Source organism: Coenobita brevimanus, chromosome 93, assembly GCF_032717465.1.
Source record: "Coenobita brevimanus isolate Jiangsu-jjx chromosome 93, ASM3271746v2, whole genome shotgun sequence".
NCBI classification, from domain to species: Eukaryota; Metazoa; Arthropoda; class Malacostraca; order Decapoda; family Coenobitidae; genus Coenobita; species Coenobita brevimanus.
The window spans coordinates 29,756,570-29,782,286 of record NC_137046.1 but is presented as its reverse complement, the minus strand read 5'-3'; the positions used below and the strand labels follow the sequence as shown (position 1 = coordinate 29,782,286).

At 42.8% G+C, this 25,717-nt stretch overlaps 1 protein-coding gene across 3 annotated transcripts in view; it reads right to left on the bottom strand.

The window, feature by feature from the left end:
* LOC145412616 (uncharacterized) overlaps positions 1-25,717 on the bottom strand; it is a 140,872-nt gene that overhangs the window by 32,228 nt on the left and 82,927 nt on the right. For 2 of the 3 annotated variants that reach the window (XM_080282534.1, XM_080282532.1), the window contains one exon: positions 10,810-11,008. In XM_080282534.1, the coding sequence (XP_080138660.1) occupies positions 10,810-11,008 (199 nt within the window). The remainder of the gene's footprint in view (positions 1-10,809; positions 11,009-25,717) is intronic. The other variant, XM_080282533.1, reaches the window with a different exon arrangement.

Below are 25,717 nucleotides of genomic sequence, written 5' to 3'. Positions count from 1 at the left end.
TCTCACTCTTGGCTAGCATCACACCAACAGAGTTCATGTTTCACTTCCATATACCGGTACTGTATTAGAGTGGGGATCGTGCAATGACTTTTTTACTTCTATACTTTATTCACTTCCCTATTCTTTATCTTTGGCCTTATAGTGTGCCTGCAACTCTCCTTCTCTGCTGTTCTCTTTCTTGTACTTCAACCTCTAAATTCCTATCCTTGCTTATCACACTACAACCTGATACTAAATGCAATATATATTCTGTCAGGCTCTAAATCTGACACATGGCATAATTAAAAGGGCTTCATAAAATTTACGGAAAATATTCCTCTCTGATGATCACTAAAACATTCTTAAGAAGGAAAACTGTGAGTTCAACATCACACCCTATTTATGGTCTAAGGGCCAAATATTTGATTTTGCTCTGTGACCTTGACTTGAAACTGAATGTTATTAAAACTGAATTACCTGTACTTAATTTCTGCCTGACCCTCAACCCTCTCATTAAGTTTGCGGTATTTCACACCATATCAAAACTGTCTTGAACTGACCATGCCCTGTGACTTTGACACTTATCCTACTGTTCTCAAAACTGACTTTCGTCTTTGGCTGACCTTCAATCCCTGCACCAAGTTTGATTCAACCGAATCAGAACTTTGAGTTACATAATTTTTGTCGTCGTTTTCGTTTTTGAAGACTCCAACATGCTTACATGCATCGGCCTTGGCCATCTAATGGTGGCTCTCCATGCTGCTCGATCTCTGGCAGCTTCCCTATTTTAGTTCCTTAACCCTGAGGTCACACTCAGTGACCTCATGCCAGTTTTTTTTCGGTCTGCCTCTTGCTACCCTACCCCCAACATTAACACTTCTCACTCTGTGCACCCAATTATCATCCCTCATGGGCCCATCCTCTCTACATGCCCAAACCATTTCAATCTACCCCTCCTCATCACAACACCAATACACTTGCCAACTGGTGGACGGGAGTTCGCGCCTCGCTCAGGTTGCGAAAAGTTTCACTGACGAAGTGGATGGTTACTGTCCCCCTTGAGCAAGGGGACGGGTGTGTGCGTGTGTGAAGGTCACAGCCTTGCCCTTAGATCGGACTATATGAGCTCTCAGCTCCCATCCGGGAGGGTAAAAGCTGACGATCACGACCATCAAGTGATCCTGACCGACCCGGTGAATTACACTCCAGTCCCATCCTACCTCTCAACTCTTCTTAACCCTAGCCCCCCCCTCCCCAAGACTTGCATTCAAGGAGTCACTTCACATTCACCTAATCATTGCCATTTCTGTACGTTTCAGCCTGCGAATATCCTCTTCCCTGCCTAGGTCTCACTACCATACAGCATCACATTCCTAACACAGGCCGCATACAAAGATCCCGTAGCATGGAGGGAGAGCTCTCTCAATATCAGGAGAGGCAACAGTTCCCTGAACTTCTTCCAACCACTCCTCACTCTGGCCACAGAGCCAGCTCCTGCTCCACCTCCAGCACATAACATGTCTCCAAAATAACAAAACTCTTCCACACACTCAAGAGACTCACCAGCAATTTCAATCCTTTCACGCCCGACAATCTCCACATGCTTTCCCAGACACACCGCATTCATTGACCACGCTTTTTCATTGCCCACTCCACCACCTCAATGGGGACTCTGTTAAAGGTCTTCTCCAGATCAACAAAAACAAAGTGGAGTTCCCTTTTTTTTCCTATTTGTTTTTCCTGAAGCTGCCGAACAATATATAAGGCATAATTGGTCCCTTTGCCTGGCATAAACCCAAACTGCATCTCATCAATATTCACTCTTTCTCTAATCATACCTTCTAGAATTCTCTCCATTACCTTCATTATCTGGTCTAAAAGTTTTATGCCTCTAATTTCCTCTTTCCAGGGCATCACCCTTCCCATTGTACACATTTACAATTACACTTCAGCCAATCATCCGGGACAACACACTCACATATGATCGTATTTATCAGATCGGTGACTAACATCACTCCTATATATCTCCTGAGACTTTCAACATTTCAGCAGCCAGCCCAGACACACCTGCTGCCTTCCCCACTTACATCTTGCCCGTTGCCCTGCTCACAGTAACAGCGTCAATCAAAAGTCAGGGCCAAACACTGGGTCTGCTGACTCCAAACCTTCCACGTCTCAGTCAAACTCCTCATACAACAACCGGCCGTAATGCTCTCTCCACGCGTCTTTAATATCCTCACTGTTCACCACAACCTTTTCCTTCACCATTATTCACACACTGCGTACCTATGATATCCCTATTCTCCCTCTCCATCTGATTTGCCACCTTAAAAATCATATTCTTCCCTTCCACACGATTTAAGTTATCAAGTAAAAGTCTCTGTGACTCAGACTTCACCCTGTAAACCTCTTCTAGCCCTACGCTTGGCAGCCAAGTACAGTATTCCTCTTTGTTACCACCCTTCTTCCATTCCCAGAAATGCCTTCTTTTCTCCAACTGCAGCTTCTACACCCTCATCCCACCACCAAGTCACTTTATGTCTTGGTGGGCCTCTAGTCCATCCACATGCTGAATCAGTAACTCTCTGTATTGTATTGTTCATTAACACTTCCGTCCACGCCTCCCTGTTCAGCCACCACTGTCCTCGCTATTGAAGGCATCCCTTACTGTCTGTTTTTTCAACTTCCATATTTTCCTCCTAGGTGCACAGGTCTTTTTCATCACCCGCTCTTTATGCACCATGTCATATCATTAACTTGTGTTGCTGCAGACACTCCTCGCTCTGTATAACTTTAACATCCCTCACGAACTTCCTATCAACCCTCCTAACCAGGAAATAGTCTATCTGGCTGCTATTTTCCCCAGACTCATATGTAATCAACTTACTCTCTCCTTTCCTAAAATGTGTGTTGCACACAATCATGTTCATTGACTCCCCAAACTTGAGTATCCTTTCCCCTTCCTCATTTCTTGTACCATGTGGACATCCCCTATGGACTCCTTCATATCCTTGATCTGCTTCACCTACATGACTATTTAAATCTACCCCTAATACTACACTACAATCTCATCATCCCCCATACCATTTACTACACGTATTGAGTCATCCCAAAATCTATCCTCCTCTACTTCATCCAAGCCTGCCTGTGGAGCATGTGTCTATACAATGGCAAACACTATCCCACGGAACAAAATTTTCACTACTGTTATCCTATCACTTACTCTCATAACATTCATGACATATTCCAACTATTTCTCCCTAACCAACACACCCACACCCCTATATCCATCTATCCTAGCCTGCCAACTTATAGCAACAATCCCTCCCAGCAGTCTTTTTGGCTGATCCACCCCTATACCAGACTTCTTGCACACATCCCACATCCATCCATCTCCGACCCATTATCTCAACCACCTCCCCCGCTCTACCCCTCAAACTTCCCAAATTCCACGACGCCACTCTGATCCCCCTGGCTGATTTAATGTCCTCAGGCTTGCTTTGAGTTACATTCTTTAACCTGGTCATAATCAGTAAAGTAAGAAGGGGAGAGACACACCACATGCCCCACCTGCTGCACAGTCCCAGGCTCAGGCAATGGATCTGGGACCCCTAGCCCCACCAGCCTTGACCAGTGGCTGTGCTAGTGGCCTCGGTGCACCCCGCACTGTAACTGCCCCGCCATTATACACCCATTGATAGGGCAGCCTCCTGGGGCACTACTCCCAGGTTCGGGCCCCTGTCTATTGGGTAGAAACGGCAGCCTGGGAACCACAATGCCCTGTACCCTCTAGCACAGGTTCTACATGGTAGAATAATGAATTCTGACTTCATTCTGTGACTGATTGTTTACAAAACTGAATCCCTTCATCCGTGCCTTAATCAAATCTCTTCCTCAAAGTTTGATGTAAATCAGAGTTGCCCTGCCCTGCCATCTTGACCTTTGACTTACGAAATTTGAATCCCTTCATCCCTGCCTTACCCTAAACCCTTCCCCATAGTGTGTTCCAATTCAGACTAGCCATTTTATTTTGCTCACACACTGGTTGAACTTTGATCTAATCGTGTGACCTTGACCTTTGGCTATTCTCAAGATCGACTCCTTTCATTCTTGCCTTAACCTCAAGCCTGCCGTCAAGTTTGATCTAAATCAGATTTCGTACTAGGATGGGTTCCGATCTGACGGTACCCCACACAAGCCAATACACCAGCGGTATATTATAACATTAATCAAGAAGAAAAGTTATCAGACAACTGCTGGAAAGTGTTTTGATGCACATATGATAACTGCTACTATACACACAAATCCCGTGTTCTGGACAACACCCATGCCCTTAGTGCAAGCAAGTTAGTTAAGCTGACAAGTTAGTGGTCAGTGAGACAAGCAAGTTAGCCTTTCTCAAAGTTAGAATTTATAAAATCTCCAATCCAGATGTTCAACTAATCTCTTCTTCAACTCTAACAAGTAAAAAACATGACCGCTGAAGGCAAACTTCCAGAAACTGATCACTCGGAAGAATCTACTGCATATTTCACTCTCAACATGGGTCCTTGCAAGGGGGTTGGATGGGTGACAATCCTTCGAAGATCTTCCACACCTTGACAAGGGCGGCCCTCAACAACCTTCCATGCACTGATTATAGACCAAGATTGGTAAAATGAGTACCATAGACCAAACTGGATAATCCTGCATTTTGTTTTGTCCACCGACACTGCACTTCCTCAAACAAGATGATACCTCCTTCATACCAGGTATGCCACACACGAAGAAAATTTAAGTACTGGACGGGAAGAAAATTCAATTACTAGACGGATATGAGTAAGATATGGTGAGATAATGAATGAAGAGTCTCGGTTTACTGTACTTTTTACTGGTTGCAATACCACCTGCTTTGTTGGCAACTCTACCAATGTGTAGGTGGAGCTTAAGTGAGCAATCAGTAAGTGGTCTCAAGTCAGAAGCGGAATCAATAAAACTGTTCAATGTTTTAACCTTTGACCTGCTGTTCAATGTTACCTTAACCTTTGACCTACTGTTCTAAAAAACAATAGGTACCATTGGCTGACCCTGGGGGAAAACTCGATTTTCGGGTCAGATTTTTTTTTTTTCTTTTTTCCAAAAAATTGGTGTGAAACAATTATGGCATACCGCATATGTTCACCGGGTTTGGCGGCCGTATAAGCACGTGCTTTGCCAGCACGCGTTTTTTAAAACTTTAATGGCCATAAGGGTAAAACGGCCCAAAGTCCTATTCTGAACCACGTTGCATTTCGTTGTTATTTTGCATTTTAGGTATTTTTTTTTTTTAAGGGAGTTATGTCATAATATTACTGTACGATACTCTTGGCACCACTCAGGCGGTCAGTGGATGTACGGCAGCGGGAGTAGCAGCTCAGGGTGCTAATTTTACTAGAAGGGGGTGTAGCTTCAGCTACGACTCTGTGTTTGTGTCGGCTATTCTCCCGATATTGTTTACTGTTCCCCGGTTCAGACTGTGGAAATGCCTCCCCTAAGCAAGAAAAAACAGCGACAGATTGAGAAGGGGAAGAAAGCAATGGAGAGAAGTTGGAAAAAGAGCGAAAGTGAACCTCAACCATCAACTCGTGACACGTCGCAGCCTTCTGCCACCATCACGCCACCAACTCCTGTTTCAGCTGCTACTACACATCTGGCTGTTGATTCCACAACAACATCATACAAGTACAGATGCTGACGAGAGTAATGCCATCCTGACTGTGTCGTTGTAACTTGAAGTATGAAGATGTGGTGGTACACTGAATTCATTGTAAACAAAGCACACAGACTTCACTCTCACTGCCAAGTGCACCAGCGACTGTCTTGTAGGCAATCTGTTCAGTGATCCCCGTAAATATAAGGAATAAAAGATTTAGGGAGGGAAATTTGGTATTGGTGTACCACTCGCTAGCACATGGCTATAGATGGTGGGGTGGGGGAGTGGCGAGGACGGCCCCCAGGTGCCACTCATGTCACTTGAGGTGACCTGACTCCTGACTGACCTCAACTGTAATCTGACCTCCCTGAGACTGTCCAACAGAGTCAGGTATGTAATAATTATTTTTTTATTGGTATTATGTTACACTATCACGGTGTTATACAAAATTCCAGAAGAGTAAAACAAAAAATGCCCTTTTCTCGAAATGTTTTTTCACATTCAAAATGTAACTACTTTGCTAGTAATCACCCGATTCTTTTAATTTGTTTGCATTATAATCATGAAAGCAATATTTATATTCATAGCTATCGGCGATCTTTAATTCTTAAATATTTTTTTTTATAAACTAATGTTTAGTGAGGGCATGTCCAGGGTTTTTTGGGAAAGTACTTTTTTTTTTTTTTCGGTACTTGTACATTTCATATACACATGGGAATAGTAGCGAATCATCATTTAGGTGTCACCTGTCTGTGTGTCAAAGGAAATTGTTATAACTTATAGCAGTTCTGAGCAGATACGATTAAAAAAAAAAAAAAAATTCTGCACGACTTAAAATAAGTCCAATTGTGCTGAAATTCTGGGCAGAATAGCAGTATATGGTCACACATTTGGTGTATAAAAAGTTTTGAAAGCTGCGAAAAATTAAAGGCGGAAGACAAAAATTCATTTTACCAGATGAAAAATGAGACTGCTCCCTTAACTTCACTAACACTGGTTAAAACTATCACAACCATTTTGAGTTTCCTTACACACACACACACACACACACACACACACACACACCGCTCGCTGGTGCAGTGGTAACGTTCCCGCTTGCCAACTGGTGGACGGGAGTTCGCGCCTCGCTCAGGTTGCGAAAAGTTTCACTGACGAAGTGGGTGGTTACTGTCCCCCTTGAGCAAGGGGACGGGTGTGTGCGTGTGTGAAGGTCACAGCCTTGCCCTTAGATCGGACTATATGAGCTCTCAGCTCCCTTCCGGGAGGGTAAAAGCTGACAATCACGACCATCAAGTGATCCTGACCGACCCGGTGAATTACACACACACTCGTGGTTGCAACTACAGATTTTTCCTCTCTAAATCACCTGAAATAAAATTATGGTGAAACAATTGCCTCGATTTCATCTGCAATTTGTTATAAGGTCAGTACCTCAATAAAACTTTTTGCACACACACACACACACACACACACACACACACACACACACACAAATATGATAATCATCATTACATACTAAAAACTCGGCAACTGGCACTGATTATCATCACCATTAACCACTGCAGGACAAAGACCTTTCATACTTTTCTAACTGGTATGTTAAGGCAGTTTTATTTGGGTAATACATCCCTGCTTATTCTACTCTAACCCGCAGGCTAAGGCCATTTTATTTCTCTCAAATAATATTTTCGTCAAATTATCTTGACAAGGTAATATGGTGATGCATATTATTGAGAAGGGTAATCCTGGTGAGATGCACTTTAACTTTCGACATCTGATTGTGAGGAAAATCAGAGACAAAAAATCTGTAACGATAACACACAACATTGTGATCTTATTCTAGCCAATATGTCATCCACTCTGACAGTACGGTAGTCAGTTCACCTATAATAATCGGCAGTACCAACGATTTCCACTTGAACGATTCCCATCTGAACCATTGTCTCTTTATAGCCAATTTTCCTATGCCAATTAAACGATTCCCATCAAAACGACTGCCTGACAGATTTACGTATAGTGAATTATGTATCATCCTACACACACACACACACACACATATATATATATATATATATATATATATATATATATATATATATATATATATATATATATATATATAGACAGATACACACACTCGTATACGAGTATGACTACCCGTCATTTGTGAGCCAGGTAGACTGTAATAATACTGTTGGATGAAAACTTGACTATTATATATCTATCCTGGATGACTTCCAATGCTGGTTGAGTGATATGTGAACTCAGCTTGTGACTACACAACCTTTATTAGTAACTTTTCCTTCAACAATCAATACTTTCCGAGATTTGAAATTTCGACTCAGACACACACACATACATTTCGTACAAAAATAATGACCATCGACTTCGTCTACCTGGCTTAATTTATATCTATCTATCTATCTATCTATATATTCTCGAGAATATCACTTGCATAGACGGCACTATGTATGTTCAACAACTCTGTATCACTGCCTGATAATAAGCATATCCGAGTTAGTCTTCTGACCGACTTCCATGATACTGACCATACTAAATCGCCTCATCCCCATTCGTATCCTCTCCCCGTTACACAACTGAAACAGCAAGTAGTCACTTTAGTATTTTATTCTAGCTATAAGCAAATTATTTTGTCTACGGTAACCCCTGCTCTCAAGCTGTAAACATTCTCTCTCTCTCAGTGGACATAGGAGGCCTGAGGTACGGTATTTTCATGTGCTGGAGACTGCACTATACAGTATATGGATCACAACTTCGATGCTTCGTGACCCAACAGAAAGCACGAAACGATGTTTTAATTTCTCTGTCCCATGACAACAAAAGCAACGGGATACTGCATCTGAAGCATCGAGTAACTCTTAAGGTTTTCACGTTATTCTGCCACGTCACTTGCGTGCACAATGAGCTTGTGTGTGGTGTACCTCTGAGCGCTTTCTTTTTCTCTCCTTGGATCAAGACTACGGTATGGCACTGACGGGCCAGTGGTATAGACTAATATTATGTGCTACTGCAGACTACGTCATGGGACAGCATTACCAACATTATGAAGCCTAAGGTACGTCACTCAAATGTTACGTAATGTACGGTATACCAAAACCATCCCCTATCTGTTTTACATCACCTGAAGTGAAGTCTCGGTGCAGTGCCACGGTGTCTAAGTGAAGCTGAATCACAATAGTAATTAGTGTAACGCTACTACTTTATTCTCTAAACTTGAACTAACCGTACACCTTGTCCTTACCATAAAACTCCTATCTAATCCTTTATTGCCCCATGGAGAATGTAGGGGCCCTGGGCTAGGTTAATTAGTCCACATATATATGCCTTTCCCTAAGTGGCATTAAGCCAGGGTTAACGTGGAAGGCGAAATGTGAGTGGGGTAACTAAAAGGAAGTAACGTCTGCTGAAAACCAGGTGAAAAAATAAGGTAGTAGAGCATAATATGAGGGGTGGCAGTATGTCGTGTGATGGTTTGTTGACATTTATGAGTAGAAATACCACGGCCTTGTGCTGAGGCCACTCTGGACGCAGTGTCGGCCAGGGTCATCAGTGGGTGCAGACTATGAAACTAGAACAGACGCACACTATACACATCCACATTTTGTAAGGGCGTCACTAATCAGTAAGAAGCATTCGCAGTCAGTTTCGTGCTGAAACAGGCAATGACCGCGCCCCATTAGGCCTACTTAGCTTTTTCACTCGAACTGGGATACGAGTCATGTTTGCTTGTTCATACAGTTTATTCGATTTGTTTACTCACTTGGTTAACAACAATTCGCTCTGTCATGCCATAAGAGGTGTGGGTCAAGAGAAGGTAGCCCAAAATCTATGGCTACGCCAGTCACCAGAAACAAAGACAGTAGGAAAACAAAGAGCGGACCTGGAAATGCTCATGAAGCACTTGGAGAAAGCAGATATGGGAAGCAAATCCAAAATGTCAAGAATCTCACCAAGAGTACTGTTAAAAGCAGTCTTGAAGGCATTACTGGAATTATGAACAACAACACCAGGGCATTCCAGAGGTTTAGGCATGGCAAACAGCAGAGATCTACTGTCAGCAGAACTGTGCATGCGTGCAAGCTTGTACCTATGGCCACGAGTACATACAACAGGTGCAAAAATGAATATATCAACCAGGGAATACTACTCTCAGAATGAAAATTTTTCCAAAATTTTTATTGAATTAGCAGGATCAAACGGCCCTGAACATAGTAAAGTTCTTTCAAACGAGATATGTAGGAAACGGATAAAGCGTCCATGTATCTAGTCCATGATCTCTAGACAGGTTCTAAAAGTCTTTAATCGCAAGAATATCCAGTGTTCCACGTGCATGATTCACACTCCAGTAACGGTCTTATATGGGATATGAAGAGAACATAAAATCCTTGGACCAACATACTGTACTCCATGCACATGAGCATAAAATCCGGCAGACTTGTTGACACCGCACTAAAGTGCATGTGAAAACGAAGACATCTACATGAACCCCTAGGACGTTATGGGAGCTGAGTCAGCTATTTGAATGTATCGCCCGTCAAGGGAATACTATTTTTTTTTTTCTTATCAGGCTCCATAGCATTGCTTACATGTGATCCTGAGAACCAACCTTCTGAAACTATCGACAATATATGTATTTGCCTTCAAAAGTTCAGTTTCTCCACGTCTTCACTAACGCATAACAATTATATTAGTTACGGTAAACTTGTGCTTAGTCATAATAACCTGTTTGGTTAGTTATTAACCACCGGTACGCACACCAATATACTGTTATAAGTTACTGAAGGACAGACACAAATTTATGAAGGTACAAAAAAAATATATATATATCGTTACACTGGTATCATCTCAAACTGGGCGCTTTTACTTATCGCATTTTTTTTTTTTTTTTAGGAAATTTTTTCTCTACAAACGATTTATATGTTATATACAGATATATGTCGTACTTATTAAATTACTGGTCATATAAAACAGAGTAGTTACTGGAGAATATTTTCATACGCTTCGTCCACTGTTTCAAAATGTGAAGACTAAGGTTGTGATGACAGGTTATTGACTGAGTGTGCCTCAGCCAATTTAAGCCTCGAACTTCCTCTTGAACACAGACTAAACAAAATACGGCCACAAGGCAAGACACTCACGTGGCTCACCTATCTGGCTGCAGGCGTGCGCTTGAAGATGCTTCATGTACTTAATGGCCATCTCAATGATCTCCGTCTTCTCGATGCGGCCGCGTCCTTTTTTGAGGTAGTAGGTGGGGATGAGGCGGCTCAGGTCCGCCAAGCAGTTGTTCATCCGGTCCCGTCGTCGCTTCTCGATGATCCGGTGCGACAGCGGGTCCTGGGGGGAGAAAAACACATTACTACACTACCTATGTCGGTGAAACATATGGGAACAAAGCATTACGGTGAATTGTGTAGGGATCAGGCATACAGAATAAGTCATTTGGTGGAAAGAATATAGGTGGGTCGCTTGTGTCCAATGTAGTCGCATGTTACAAGAATGAGGGCTACAATGAGACCATATAAAGGTTGCAACGTCCCGACGAGGAATATAATAAGCTACTGCAAAAAACGAGAGGATAATCAACAGGCGATCTGAACCTTCGCTAACGTGAGCATTTTAAGACAACTACATACACTATTTAATGAACATTAACAGATTAAGGAGGATAATTTTAAGGTCCCTCCCTGTAAAACAACAAACTCAGTGTCAAATGGCCACCCTTTACGGGATTGTGGTGTCTGGCAATAGATAGATAGATATAACTTTTTTTTTTTTTTTTTTGTCGCCACACCCCCCGGCCTACTCAGATACATTTCAGTTTTTCCTTTTTGCATCTTGGATCGGGGTGCAAGGTATGTGTCAACCAACTTTCTGCTGTTAATTTTGAACAATAAATGAGTCCACATGTTCAAACACTGCCTTTTCCCACCGTCCTCAGCAGCCATAGATATTTTCTGTCTGATAACGACAAAAGAAGTGTTTTAAGTTTCAGGTCGTCGACAGTTAATGATTTTCCATAAAAATATCAGAATGAGTGTATGTTAACTGATAGAAGAGTGGCAGGCGTGCCATAGGTCGGTACAGCTTTTGGTTACATAGCATCACTTTATACATGCGGTACGGAACGAGAGCCGCGTTTTTGTCGTCCAAGCTGACGGATCGGATTCGAAGCCATCTTCGGTGAAACCAAGCTGCCCCGTTTTTGTCGGCCAAAGTGATACGCAGCCGGCCCAAGCATTTGTCATCGAAACCAAGACCGTCTTCGTATCTCACCCAAGCGTGGTCGGGAGCAGTCTTGGTGTAGCTTGGGGAGAGTGATAATGGCCAGCAAGGACACGTAAATGATGAACATCATGAAATGACCACGATGTACATAAATTAGAGTGCAGGTGGCTAATATTAACGACATATAGAGCCAGTTCAGCACAAATAATGGCTGTGTATAAGTTGCATAGTCATCAGAGGATAATCGGCGAACCCATCTGTTTGCTTTGTGATCACGTAATTTTTCGGTTCTACGTATCCCGGACTGTTTTTGCGGACAGACACCAAGCGCCCCAAGACACGCTTCGAATCCCAATCTCCAGCTTGGACGACAAAAACACAGCTTATTGTCAACGCTGGCAGAAGGATGGTTCATGTACGCTGATCTTCATCAGTCACTCTTTTAGGTTACCGTACCTATCACACTACAGTGCATACTCATACCTTGCAGTGCATATCTCCATCACGTGACTGCTCGAATTATGAATTATCATCCTCACATCATGCGTAACCAGTTTTTCAGTTTAACAAGAATCATATTGCATTTCTTCTAGGTAAGATCACCCAGTCAAACATGCACAACCTTCTCTCATTTTCAGTGCGAAATTATTCTATTCTATTCTATTCTCTCTCTCTCTCTCTCTCTCTCTCTCTCACACACACACACACACACACACACACACACACACACACACACACACACACACACACACACACACAAACGCTTGTCTATACAAATGTGCGACTGAACAAGACAGAAATAAACGGTGCTTAGTGGGAAAAAAAAAAATGTTGGGAAGACTCGTAACCCGTTGTGGTGTGGCGGCATCAGGGAGTCACGTGAACATTCCCAATATACTGCTGGTCGCTGACGTAGTGGGTGTGGGTGTACAGAGGCCCTGTTCCGGCCTAACCCACCACATCACACTACACAGCCTTCAATAGTATCAGCCATCAACTGCTGCCATGACGTACTCTGCCATACAGAATTAATAGCATTTCATCCCGGCGGCCGTGATGTGAGGCAGCTGCCTGGTGTTACGGCTCGCAACTCAGTGCCGCACCCTACTACCGGATATACCTTGTTTGGATTCCTAAGACACTTTACTCAAGATACAATACACATCTACGATAACTCCTTCCATCATTACCAACACGCGTTTACTTAGCTTCCGAAAAGGTTGAACATTCCCGTTAATCTCTCCTATACATGGGCGTCATTTATACATTACTGCCAGCTGGCAAACACTTGTATTACAGTTAAAGAAATCAAGGCAATGAAGAGGCCGGAGTATACCGGTATTAAAAAAAAAAAAAAAAAAAAGTTTGGAGCCGAGTGGTGAGAGGTTGGGGTGGGGGGCCCCGGGAGGGGGGGGGGCGGTCACGTGGTGGGGCCGCCGCCAGGGCTGCCAGTTGGACTACACCCGCCAACACCACACACTGTATTATCACAACAAACACCCCAGACAATAAACTTCAACAACACAAAATAACCAAGAATGAAGGATGTGTCTAATACCAAAGCAATACCGTACAATACACTGCAGCTGGAGACGTTGTGGGTGACGTGAGATGGGGTGGGGTTGGAAAGGGGGACGGGTCTGGGGTCACGTGGACTCCCCCTCCCTCTCCACTAGTATCTACCACACCATCTCTCACTATTATAATACCACCACTACCTGTGAAATCCAAGGGATTTCCTCGGCAACACCCGGGATCATAGGGTCCTCATCCCATTACATCCTCACTGGACCCGTTCCAGCGGGATGACGCCCCAAAGCAAAAGGAAGCAACTTTACTGACATAGTCTCTCTCTTGTCCTACGTACCGGTAGCTAATCCTATGGTTGACCACCTGTGTACTTCCATTAACTGCGGATACCTGCAAAATTGTACACCCCGCAGCTCATGTGTCATCATCATCATAATAGTCTTCCCACCTGCAAATGGAGTGAGGTATGACAGAAAGCCAGGAAAAAGACTGACGGTGGGAGAGCTACTCAGAGAATTCCCAAGGAAATGGGCCACACATCCATTCATTCACCATTCAAGCCCCCGCAATCCTGCCTCCACCTTACAGGTACATCTTTCCAAACGCTGCTTCAAAACTGCCAATCAGACACTCAATCCAACCATTGTTAGACAGAGAGAGAGAGAGAGAGAGAGCGCAAATCTTTGTCATACACTCCTTCATACAAAATTAATCCAAGCAGCTTGGGCCCTTTTAAGTTCCCAAGCCTCGTCAGCCTACATACCTCTCACACACTCATTTATCGTATCATTCATATCATATACCACTTTCTTGGCCTAGCACCCCTCCTCCCACTATCAAATTCACTCACATAATTATATTCTTTTCATATAACTTCTCCCCATATGACCATACCCTCTAAACACCCTCCCCATCTTTGTTGTGAAAGGACTTCTTTGTCCGCGCTTTTCACGAATCACAATATTGCTTATACTATCAGGTCTTCGCACTCCACATACGCTTCTCAAGAATCGTCTCTTCCGCTCAACCTCTTGACTTTTCATTTTCATATCACACCAGTCTCTCACCCATATGTTTGTGTGGAATTTTGTACGCGTTCATGCAATGCTCTTGCACTTGCCACGTTCATGCTTCTGTTTCGTATCAAAGCCTTCACGGCACCTGCCACTTTCCTTTCCTTTGCCCCCAAACTTTCCACTTCCTTGGTACATTTACCTTATTTTCTGTCACTGAACCCAGTTACTTAAACCCTGTATGTAATATAAATACCGTTTTGAAGACATTCCTTTATTAAGCTGACAACGCTTCGATTTATACAAGCTTTTTCAGGTCATCCATCCAATCCTATGTTGCTCCATGAGAAGCGTTAAAGCCCGGGGCTATCACTGCTTCCAGTATAATCACTACTATCACCACTACAGCTCATCACCGTGAAGGATGTCACTGTCATGGACATACAGATAAAGTTATTCTTTTATCCACTTCACCGTACCTGTTACAAAATCACCCGCCCTGTACGCCTCCCACTCCGGGGATCAGATCCTGCTTAAAATAAGGTCGGGGTGGACATCTAACTCTACGCTAAATTTCGTTTTCCTAGGTAAAAAAAAAAAAAAAAAATCCCTCTTAAACTGGCCAGTCATCTGCACCGCCTGCTCCAGTAACAACTGCCATGCTTAAAGGAAACGGGAAGGGGAAAATAACCCCTCCTGGTCCCTGGTGTACTGTACGTAGCAGGGTTGGTGATATTTGTTTTTATTAAAACAAAAAAAATTAAAAATCAATTATTTTTTTTATTTATTCGACTTACTTGATTTTTTATTTATTTGATTTCTCTGTTTATTATATATTTAATATTTCAAAAGCAGTATACTGAACCCTGTTAACTTCATGTCCTGTCTATCCACTGATGGTTCAGGCTGAAAGCCATTGCCCAGAATCCAGATACATACCTGTTCAAGTTCTGTCCGTACACTACTGGTTAAGGCTGAGTTGCCAGTGGTAATCAAGACAGCATATTCCAAAGCTGATTATATTACCACACAAAAATCTTAAGCTGATATTATGACATGGCCTTAAGTGACCAGGCATAGCCCACCTAGTCTTATGGCTTTGGTTTTTGAATTATGGCTCATTATTTCAGATGTACATATAATTTCAGTACTTGGTTGCACAAATGTAAAAATATTTTTTTTTATACAATGCAACATTTTCTAATGGCACTCAAAATCTGCTCCCTTAATGCTTAAATATCTGAATAAATGAATGACAACACAAAGTTGTACACAATTTTTATAAACCTTCAGATTTTATTTTTGTTAACTTTCAGATAAAAAAAATCAAAATAAAGAAAATGAAATCATGATTTTTTAAAGCAAAAAAAATCAATGATTTAATCACATGATCAAATCAGTTTGATTTAATCGATGACAACCCTGGTACATAGGCCTAGAGATCTTCACTAGTCCCAGTCTATTTAAAGCTTAGTACTGGTGAAGGTCTATCACTGCAGATATCATTTTTCTAGACTAAAAAATATATGGCGGTACCGTATACACCCGTATATGGACAGACATAAACCACCACCTACAGCATCTTCCGACCTACACCAATGTCTCACCTATACCATCCACCTACACCAACCGCTTTCACCTTCACCACCCTAACACAGGCTACACCACAAAGGACATTTTATTAAACCATTTTGTACACCATCCACTCCAGTAATAACGCCTGTCATGTCTATATTACGCCTAGAATATCGGGGAATGAGGCCCTATGGTCCCCTTTCCCCCGTTCCGGTTGTAGATAGAAATCTTCATTGGTCCCACCTGGCCTAAAACCTAATGGGGGCAGAGGTCTACGTGTGTGCAAGATTTAGTTTTCCTTGGTTAAAAATTCTGGCCGTTTACCAAGGACACACACACACACACACACACAACTGACGGGTTTAAAAGAACTATGTAGTGTATGCAGAGCAAGATGGACAGACGAAAATGTTTAAAGCAGTCTATACTGAGGTACTGGAGAGGTCTCCTTACACTGACATCAATCCTGTGCCACAGCATGTAGTTCGCTGACAGACCAGGTCAGTGAACAGGCTAACTACCTGATATCATACTTACAGAAAAAACACGGCGATGAAAATCACTGCATTCTTTACCGATACTCATTTAATTCTTTGGCTGAGAACAATACCTAGCACACTACCAAAGCAACGCAGCTAATAGAACCGTCGGCTGATAGCAGCATGAAGCTCGAACACAGGAAGGTAATAGACCTTGGTTACTTATGGATTTACCCAACCACCAGATATACCCGACTTCCACAATGGGCATTAAAATATTTGTTACGGTAACCTTTTATCAAATGTACCTCTGTGAAAGGTTTTTCGGTTAACCTATAACTAATACCAAATCAAACACCAGGAACAAGCTGTCAGCTTTGACTGGCACTCTAACCATCAGTCTTTCTCCCCCATCCCGCCTTGATTTGACAGCTTCACACACGTAAAGAATATACCGGAATCTTCTCCCTAGCAACAATTTATCCTCAAAACCGAAATGGAGCATATTTTGCAAATTCTTCAATTACTGTAATTTATCAGGCCGTTTTCCAGTTTGTCATTCTACATTCACTCGTATTTAAGTGTTCCTGTGTACAATAGTATTTTAGGACACTGTATTATCAGTAGACAAATATCAAAAACAAAAAAATTCCAAATTACCTGAATTAAAACAGATCATGCAACGGGCTTAGCGAGGGGCTCGAGTAACAATATAGAGAACCCCTGGTGTAGTGATATCAGTACTCGTATCGCGCAGATGCTGAGCACAGCGATGGTGCAGTGCTTACCAGTGCGCACGAAAATAAAAGTGCCAACTGTGCTGTGTGTAATAAAGTACAATACCGGTAACCGGCGCTCTAAGGTCAGAGTCTGCACCCTTTGTTAATGAACTAATCCTTAAAATTTCTACTAGTATTTCCAGAACCGTCTGGAGGGTTACCAAAAGTTAATGCAGTATCACTCTTGCCAACAAGAGACAGAACACTGTTCGTACAATAGGCCTATTTTGTTTAAAGTCATTTGTATATTTTGATACATGGGATACACACAGACAACAGGTACCGGTATGTATATCATATATGAATGTCTTAGAAAGTTCTCATCGCCTTTTGTGCAAGGAAAAAAAAAAGTACTAATGAATGTTACTAATACGGCACTTACCAGCTCAGATTTGAGAGACTAGCCTACAGTATATGTTCAAGCTAAAATACTAAACCTGACCGAGAGGTTATTGTCTCTTCCAAAGCATCACACAGCCAAATTCCAACCAAAGTTCCATCTGTAACTTCATAACATCACCTCACAATTCAATATAGGATCTAAGAGTACACAAAGGGAATGGTAAAGGTACACAAAACATCGGAAACCCGTCAGCCCCATAACTCCCTCACCCTGACTGCTTGCACGTGTAGGAAAACCACAGTTGTCAGCCATCTCCTATGTACTAGTGTGAAGGACAAGCCTGTTGCTACCTACCACCACCACCACTACCACGTGACTATCATGCACCCTCCCACCCCACACCAGGGAACCCCGGATGATTCACCTTCATTCACTGACTCGTGTCTTGTCCACCCTCACACAACTGTAGCCATCCTCCATCCTCAGCCACGTAGTCATCCTCACTCGAGCACAACTATAAAGCCATCTCAATCTGGCACATCTGTTATCCTCACTATGATACACCTGTAAAACCACCCTCACTGACACCAGTAAAACCACACTTACTGACACCAGCAAAACCACTCTCACTGACACCTGTATACCACCCTCACTGACACCTGTATACCACCCTCACTGACACTTGTATACCACCCTCACTGACACCTGTATACCACCCTCACTGACACCTGTATACCACCCTCACTGACACCTGTATACCACCCTCACTGACACCTGTAAAACCACCCTCACTGACACCTGTATACCACCCTCACTGACACCTGCAAAACCACCTTCACTGACACACCTGTAAAGCCACCCTCACTGACACACCTGTAAAGCCACCCTCACTGACACACCTGTAAAGCCACCCTCATCTTGCCACACCTGTAAAGCCACCCTCATCTTGCCACACCTGTAAAGCCACCCTCATCTTGCCACACCTGTAAAGCCACCCTCATCTTGCCACACCTGTAAAGCCACCCTCATCTTGCCACACCTGTAAAGCCACCCTCACTGACACCTGTAAAGCTACCCTGACTGTGACAAACATCTGTTAAGCCAATTTCATCTTGAAACCTGTAAAGCCACCCTCACTGACACTCCTATAAAGCCACCTCATCTTGCCACACCTGTAAAGCCATCCTCACTAACACATCTGTAAAGCCACCCTCACTGACACACCTGTAAAGCCACCCTCACTGACACACCTGTAAAGCCACCCTCACTGACACACCTGTAAAGCCACCCTCACTAATACACCTGTAAAGGCACCCTCATCTTGCCACACCTGTAAAGCCACCCTCATCTTGCCACACCTGTAAAGCCACCCTCACTGACACACCTGTAAAGCAACCCTTATCTTGACACATCTGTCAAAGCTCCACGGGTACATACCGATACATTTTTCTGCTTCTCTCTCGCTCGTTGCACTTCTTCCTCCCTCTTGCCTGACAGCATCATAGCCATCCACGTCATCAGGACATCATCAGCCCCTTCCTTATGTCTTAAAATAACTAGCTTCATTTCTCCTTCCTTCATGCTGTATTCCTTCCATCCCTAATACCTGACACCTTCCATCCCTAGCCCTCCCGCTGCGTGTCCTTCCTCGATCAGGTCATTTGTCTTGGTTTCCACCATCCCTACTTTTGTCCCCCAGGAAAACCGATAATTTTTTCTAGCACAGTATAGTTATCTTTATCTTCCATCACTCCACCCCCCTACTACTGTTGCGTCTCTTGCCAGCCTCGTCCCTCCCTAAAGGGTGGCCACGTAACAGCAACCCCTTTGACGTGTTATATTACGAAAATGAAGACGCGCATGACTAAGCTGTTCACCCAATAGGGGGTAGAGAATTATTTTGTTATTGTGTGCATGTCTGATTAAAAAATGTACTACGGTAGATTTTGTACTACCGTACTTGTAGTTTCCCTTGAGGTAACAGGACACTGGCCATCTTGTACTATTTTTCAGTCTACCAATATTCCTGTCTAATACCGGCTTTACTTCCAGTCTTTTCTCCATTTTCACTTATCTTAAATATTCTCTCTCTCTCTCTCTCTCTCACACACACACACACACACACACACACACTAAACTTAAAAATGAATAAATAAAAAATAATATATATATATATATATATATATATATAGATATATATATATATATATATATATATATATATATAATACAACAGGCGAGTCAACTCTAGCCCTAAGGTGATTCTCTGAAGGCACTCAGGTCACGTGTTGGGGAGCCGCACGCCGGCTGCCACTCACAGCTTCCCTCCCTCTACCTCTCTGCCACTTTTTTCCCTCCCTCCCTCTCCCATTACCCGTATCCTGTTCTTTGTCATCTAACCTGCTCGCCAGACGCTGGTTTTGTCCCTTTATAAAAAAGAACTAAAATCACTACCATAATCCTAACCATCTTTCCACCATGCTTTGGGTGGGTGGGATCCAGAAACGAGAAGAGGGAAGTACAGTAGTAAGAGAATTTAGTCTACACTGCACAGTAAAAGAAAGAAAAAAAGAAAGAAAAAAAAAAGATCTATCCACTTGCCATTCAAGCCATGTTGCCTCACCTCACAGGCTAACGATCCATACAAAATAATGTTTCAGAGTTCCAGGCTTGAGAGATAAAGCCATTTGACCATTTCGTTGACTGCCACGTTAAAAAGGGAGCGCAACTCATGTCGAGTGCATCTTCGTAATGTACTTCATTCACCTGTTTCCGCCCTGTCAATTTACTGCTCCCACGACTTCCATACCCCGCTCAGGCCTACTCCCACAAATAACATATTACAATCAATCTACCTTCTTCTCTGACCTTAAACGCCTAATCTCCTGCTACCATTAGACTTATACAGGCTTACTAGGGATGGCCCGACCGGGGCAGCGGTTACCCCCCCAGTGTTTGTTTCTGAGTCAGCCCAGTCAAAAAATTACTTTCAAAAGTGAAAGTGGAGATTTTTTAAAACATAAAAGGAGAGGTCTCTGAGAGGACAAAATATATTTTCTTTTGTACACAAGCTACTTTATATTAATATATTTGGAGGACAAAAAACCCAAGTTTCCCTCCTGGCAGGAGAATGGTCTAAACCAAAATCAAGTACCATATTAATCAAGGTGCCTGAACCTGGACCCCCTTTATCCATAGAACGGTGGCGAGGGGGGAGGGGGGGAGGGGCGAAATTGTACACTCCTGCTACTGGTCTGGTCATAAATAACTCCAAATGTCATGACTGGGTCAATTAGTTGAATTATTTACATGGTGTCTGTTTTCTTGTCAACAACAATTCAGGCTTGGATCCAAGTTCAGGTGGCTTTACTTAAGTACAAGTAACAATGAAAATTACTTTGTCATAAGCTTGGTTTGTTAATGATACCAGGTATCTAGTTGGTCAAACCGTAACGCCAAACGGATCAAGTTGGTCAAAATTGTCCTTAACCCTCCCCTCTCATCACATAGGCTACTCCTCGGGCCATCGCTTAGGCTTACGCTTTTCACACACATTCTCTATCTGAAAATAAATTAATAAATCATTATTATTAATAAAATAACGGCAACTGAACTGGGTGGGAAGAGTAACTGTTAAACCTGTGCCTACAGGGGCGCCGCCAACTCGGTGTAGTCTTGAATTAAGCAATGTAACTGTACTGGAAAGCTACCGAATAAAATACTGAAGAGCCAATAATGTGCATCCCAAATACTGATGGAGCCAATTATGTGCACCACAAATACTGGTCAGATATGTGCACCACAATGCTTTGTCTTCTGATCACTAAGTCTGCAACTGGGTTTATGAACATAAATCACGTGATTCATTATAGGCTACCTCGTAAGATGCGGTACTGGAAATTATTAACTGAAAAAAATATTATATAGTTTTCCATGTTCTGAATTTATATTTGTTTACTTCTCTAAGTCAGACTGAACTACCGGACATGGTCTCATGGGTGCTGCCCCCCCTCCCCCCCAACATTAAGCGCGAGGCTCCAATCCATTTACTACACAGGACTAAGCATTGTGATGTAAATAGCAGTTGCAATAATTTTCAGTGGGAACGTTGTTTCCGCAAAATAATTAAACCTTGACTAAAAGCGAAAACATAAAACAAAGGAGACCGGCTATTATTGGTACTTGTATATTTAGACCATAGGTTGTTTATATGTGTGTGCTTTTTGTCCACTGGGGTTGACATGACCCGTCACCCTCATCCCTAAAAAGTCACGTCATAAACTATACCGGTATATCGTGCCTTACCAATTACGGCAGTAGTCACTTTAGCAAAACAAACAAAATAGCAAACATAGCAGAAGACAAAATTCTTATTCTATGAATGCACAATGTGTTATAACCATGAAAGATGACTAAATTTTTTACGAAAAAAGTAACAGCACGCCGGCCTTTTCAACTGTGAATTCATTAAACTTTAAATTCCCATGGCATTTTGTTTAATTTAGTATAAATTTATTATCAGTAGCTTTATATTTACCCATTTACCCCAAGGTATGGAACCTTTTACCCGTTTGGGGTAGGTCCCGTACCGGTGGCTAAGAACCCGGCTTTAGACACTGCTTAGCACTAAGCCCTTATGGAAACCGGCTGTATTTTCGGCACACCAGTAGCATATGATGATGACGACAGGATATTAGAAAGTCCAAAGGGAAAGGATTGATTAGACAACAGAATGAGATTATCAACTCCCACCAACTGAGCTCTATAATAGTGTTCCCACCCCACCGACACCATTACGGAGTAAGTTACCCGGTACTGTTGATCATGTAGGGTAATCTACGTATACTATTTTTTTTTCTTTTTAAGATGTAGTGGTACCCTGTCCCATGTTCATTAATCTGTTCACTATAATATTAACATTATACCGGTAAGTTCAATATATTTAGTGCCGGATTAACCCTGCTGTGGCCTGGTAGGCAACGCAGACGGTTGGCCTGCAACATACAGATCTTTTTTTCGTTATTTCCAGTGAAATTATGGCATGACCTATAATGGCCTTTTTTGATGGCCTGATGGGTGATGGCCCTTATTTGGACGCCCAAAGCGTATGTTTATTCCGCTCTGGAAGTCGGGATGGCCTGTAACAGGCCGTGGCCTAGTAGGCAGTTGCCCATTTTGCCTACACCTGGTAATCCGGCCCTGAATGTACTTCGTCTTTGGTAATGAAGTACAGGTCGTCAGCGGCGTGTGGCAACTCAGTGTCCCCAGCAACCCCTCCCCGTCCTCCATTCTATCTACCAAATATATACAAATGTCGGCATTATCACATACCATCAAAATTTCTCTGCTTACCACTTACCACTTATCCTCTACAGATTTCTTTAATTCTTATATCTGTACTGCTACATCTACTGTATATCTACGGTAATAGTGATGTCACATCATTTCTCAGACCGGGTACATTACAGTTAATTTGAAGTTCATTCTGAATCTGAAACACCGATGCTGCTGTCACTTTCACTTGGGTACAGCAAGCTTCCAATCATACAATATCCTATACAACTCTAAAATTAACTGTCTACTACCTTCTGACATGACGAGTAAGCACCTGCGTACTTTTTTTTTTTTTTTTTTTTTTTTTTTTTTTTTTTTGCACACCGAACCGACCTCCCTCGGATGATTTCGATTTTTTAAAATCTGACTGACCTTGAATATATGCGCATTATATCTGAAATTATCAAAGGCTATTTGGCACAATTTACCGCAAATTGGATAGCTCACAGTAAGAAGTTCTGGCCATGTAGGTTTCATTTAGTCCTTTTGACATACGGATAGCTAATATTATCTCAACAAACAAGCCCGTCGGTGACAGAATTGATTTCCCATTCGAGCAAATAAGCCGAGGTCGAATGAATGTCGAAAAGTATTAAACGCAATATTAAATTTCTTTTATAAATACACCGTTGTTTAGACTGATGAAAGGTACAAATATCGACCTCTCAAAATCCGTCTCCATTATACTGATGTCTGTATTATGAATGCATGAAATACGAATATTCTGAGTTAATCTAACGAAGTACTGGTACCGGTAGCATTAATTAGGCTACAATGACTAACAGTATCAATATTTAATATAAACATTACTGTATATCGCCCATCACCTGTCTTCCCACAATGATCACGTGTATCAGCCTGCTACCATGATCACCTTCATTACCAGCCCGGGATGCCGTCTTCACAACACCCCAGCAGTTTCATCACTAGGTTACTGTACGTCACAAATACTACGGTGCCAAAAGCAACATAAAAACACATCAGCCATTACTTCCGCTACCTTTATACACGCGGCGCGAGCTCTACTCCACCAACCCTTTATTTTACACACAAAGCTAACTTTTTATCTCGCCTTTTCAAAACCCACTCTCCGCTTCTGACAACTCTGTCTTTTCCCACCAAACCTAGATCAAAACAAGTCTCTTTCCCCTCTCCTAGCCCTGTCGTTATGGTCTCCAACCTCGGTCCATACCCTTGTTCCCCATTCCTCTGGCCTCCCCCTCGTTGCCCTCTCCCTATTCCCTTCATGTCTCATATTCACTCCTGCGCTGTACCTCCCTTACACGCATCCCAGCTAACCCTGTCTCCCACCTCTCCTATCCCTGTGTTACTGCCCGTTACATTCATCTCTTGCTGCTTGGAATACGGTACAAACTCTTACAGATATTCACTAATCTTCATCTCACTCTTTCCACCTCTCTTCCATCCATCCTATTTCTAACCTGCTCTTAACACCTACAATAACAAGCTCTCTTACCCTAAGACATGAAACGTGAGACTGGATTCACACACACACACACACACACACACACACACACACACACACACACACACACACACACACACACACACACACACACACTTCAGCCGGCAATCCCAATAACCTCGTCTTACTCCCGTCAAGACTTCGACGTAATTCAAAGACGACAAGACAAACAAGAACAAACACATTGGTAGGCACGAGGCAGCGCTTCTGATCGACCTCGGACCTCCTCCCTCCCTCCGTCGCTATCCCCTCCCCTGCCCCACCCCTCAGCCCGCCAGTCTCCCGCCTCCCACGGTTGGCTGATACACACCTTGCCCGGCCACACGTGACTTTCATCCACCCCACTCCCCCTCACCATCCCCGCCACCTTCCCTCTTTCCCCCCACCTCTATCTCACTCCTCCCCCCTTTCTCTTCCTCCTCCCTGCGACTGACTAATACTGGGTGAACGAGCAGGAATGTGACCGTTTATTTAGGTTACAAAGAAAATACGGGATGGTGAGGACGCAAAGGGAAAACAAGGTGGAGCTTTGTAGCCATAAATATGAAAATAAATAGGTTGATAATATATAGGCTACCATAAGCGTGAAGGACGGCTGAGGTAACGATCCAGTCGCTAATATTGGCAATCAAGTTTAAATACTTCACAAGGGAGTAAAGCAATGAGAAACGATATGACTAAGACGAGTGAAATGAGTTTGCAGTTGAGCTGTCAACGAGGCCACGTGCCCTTACACCCACGTGTTCTGTTGCTCCACTCCGACACCACTCGGCTTTATCGGTCATGTGAGGGATGAACAAGGCTATTATATCGATAGTGTATGGTCGCGATAACGGATCATCATAACACTTTTACTCACGCCCTCATATCTCCCACACATTTCACCTTATAACCTCCTTTTGTCATCTCTCCAATACAAGTGGACTTCCTTAAGCTGGAACAAAAACACATGACGGCTGTAAAAAACAAAATCGTACTGAACGAGACAATGGTGATTTTAAATTACTTAGGTACAAAGTCTTTCCTAATCCTAGTCTTTTCCGTAATTGTCTTAAGCAGTGTTAAATTACTGTACTGAAACGCCTAACCTTACCGAAAAATCCTAGCCCTCCTAAATTCCTTGTTAAAATGCAAAGCTGAACATTTTTTTTTTTTTTTTTTTTTTTTTTGACCAAACCCCAGGCAGGCAAATCACGTGCAAAATGTAGGGCGATAAACAATTAGGCACGCATACACAAACAGCTCGTGCTGGGTAATGCTAAATGATCACTTCCTGCTT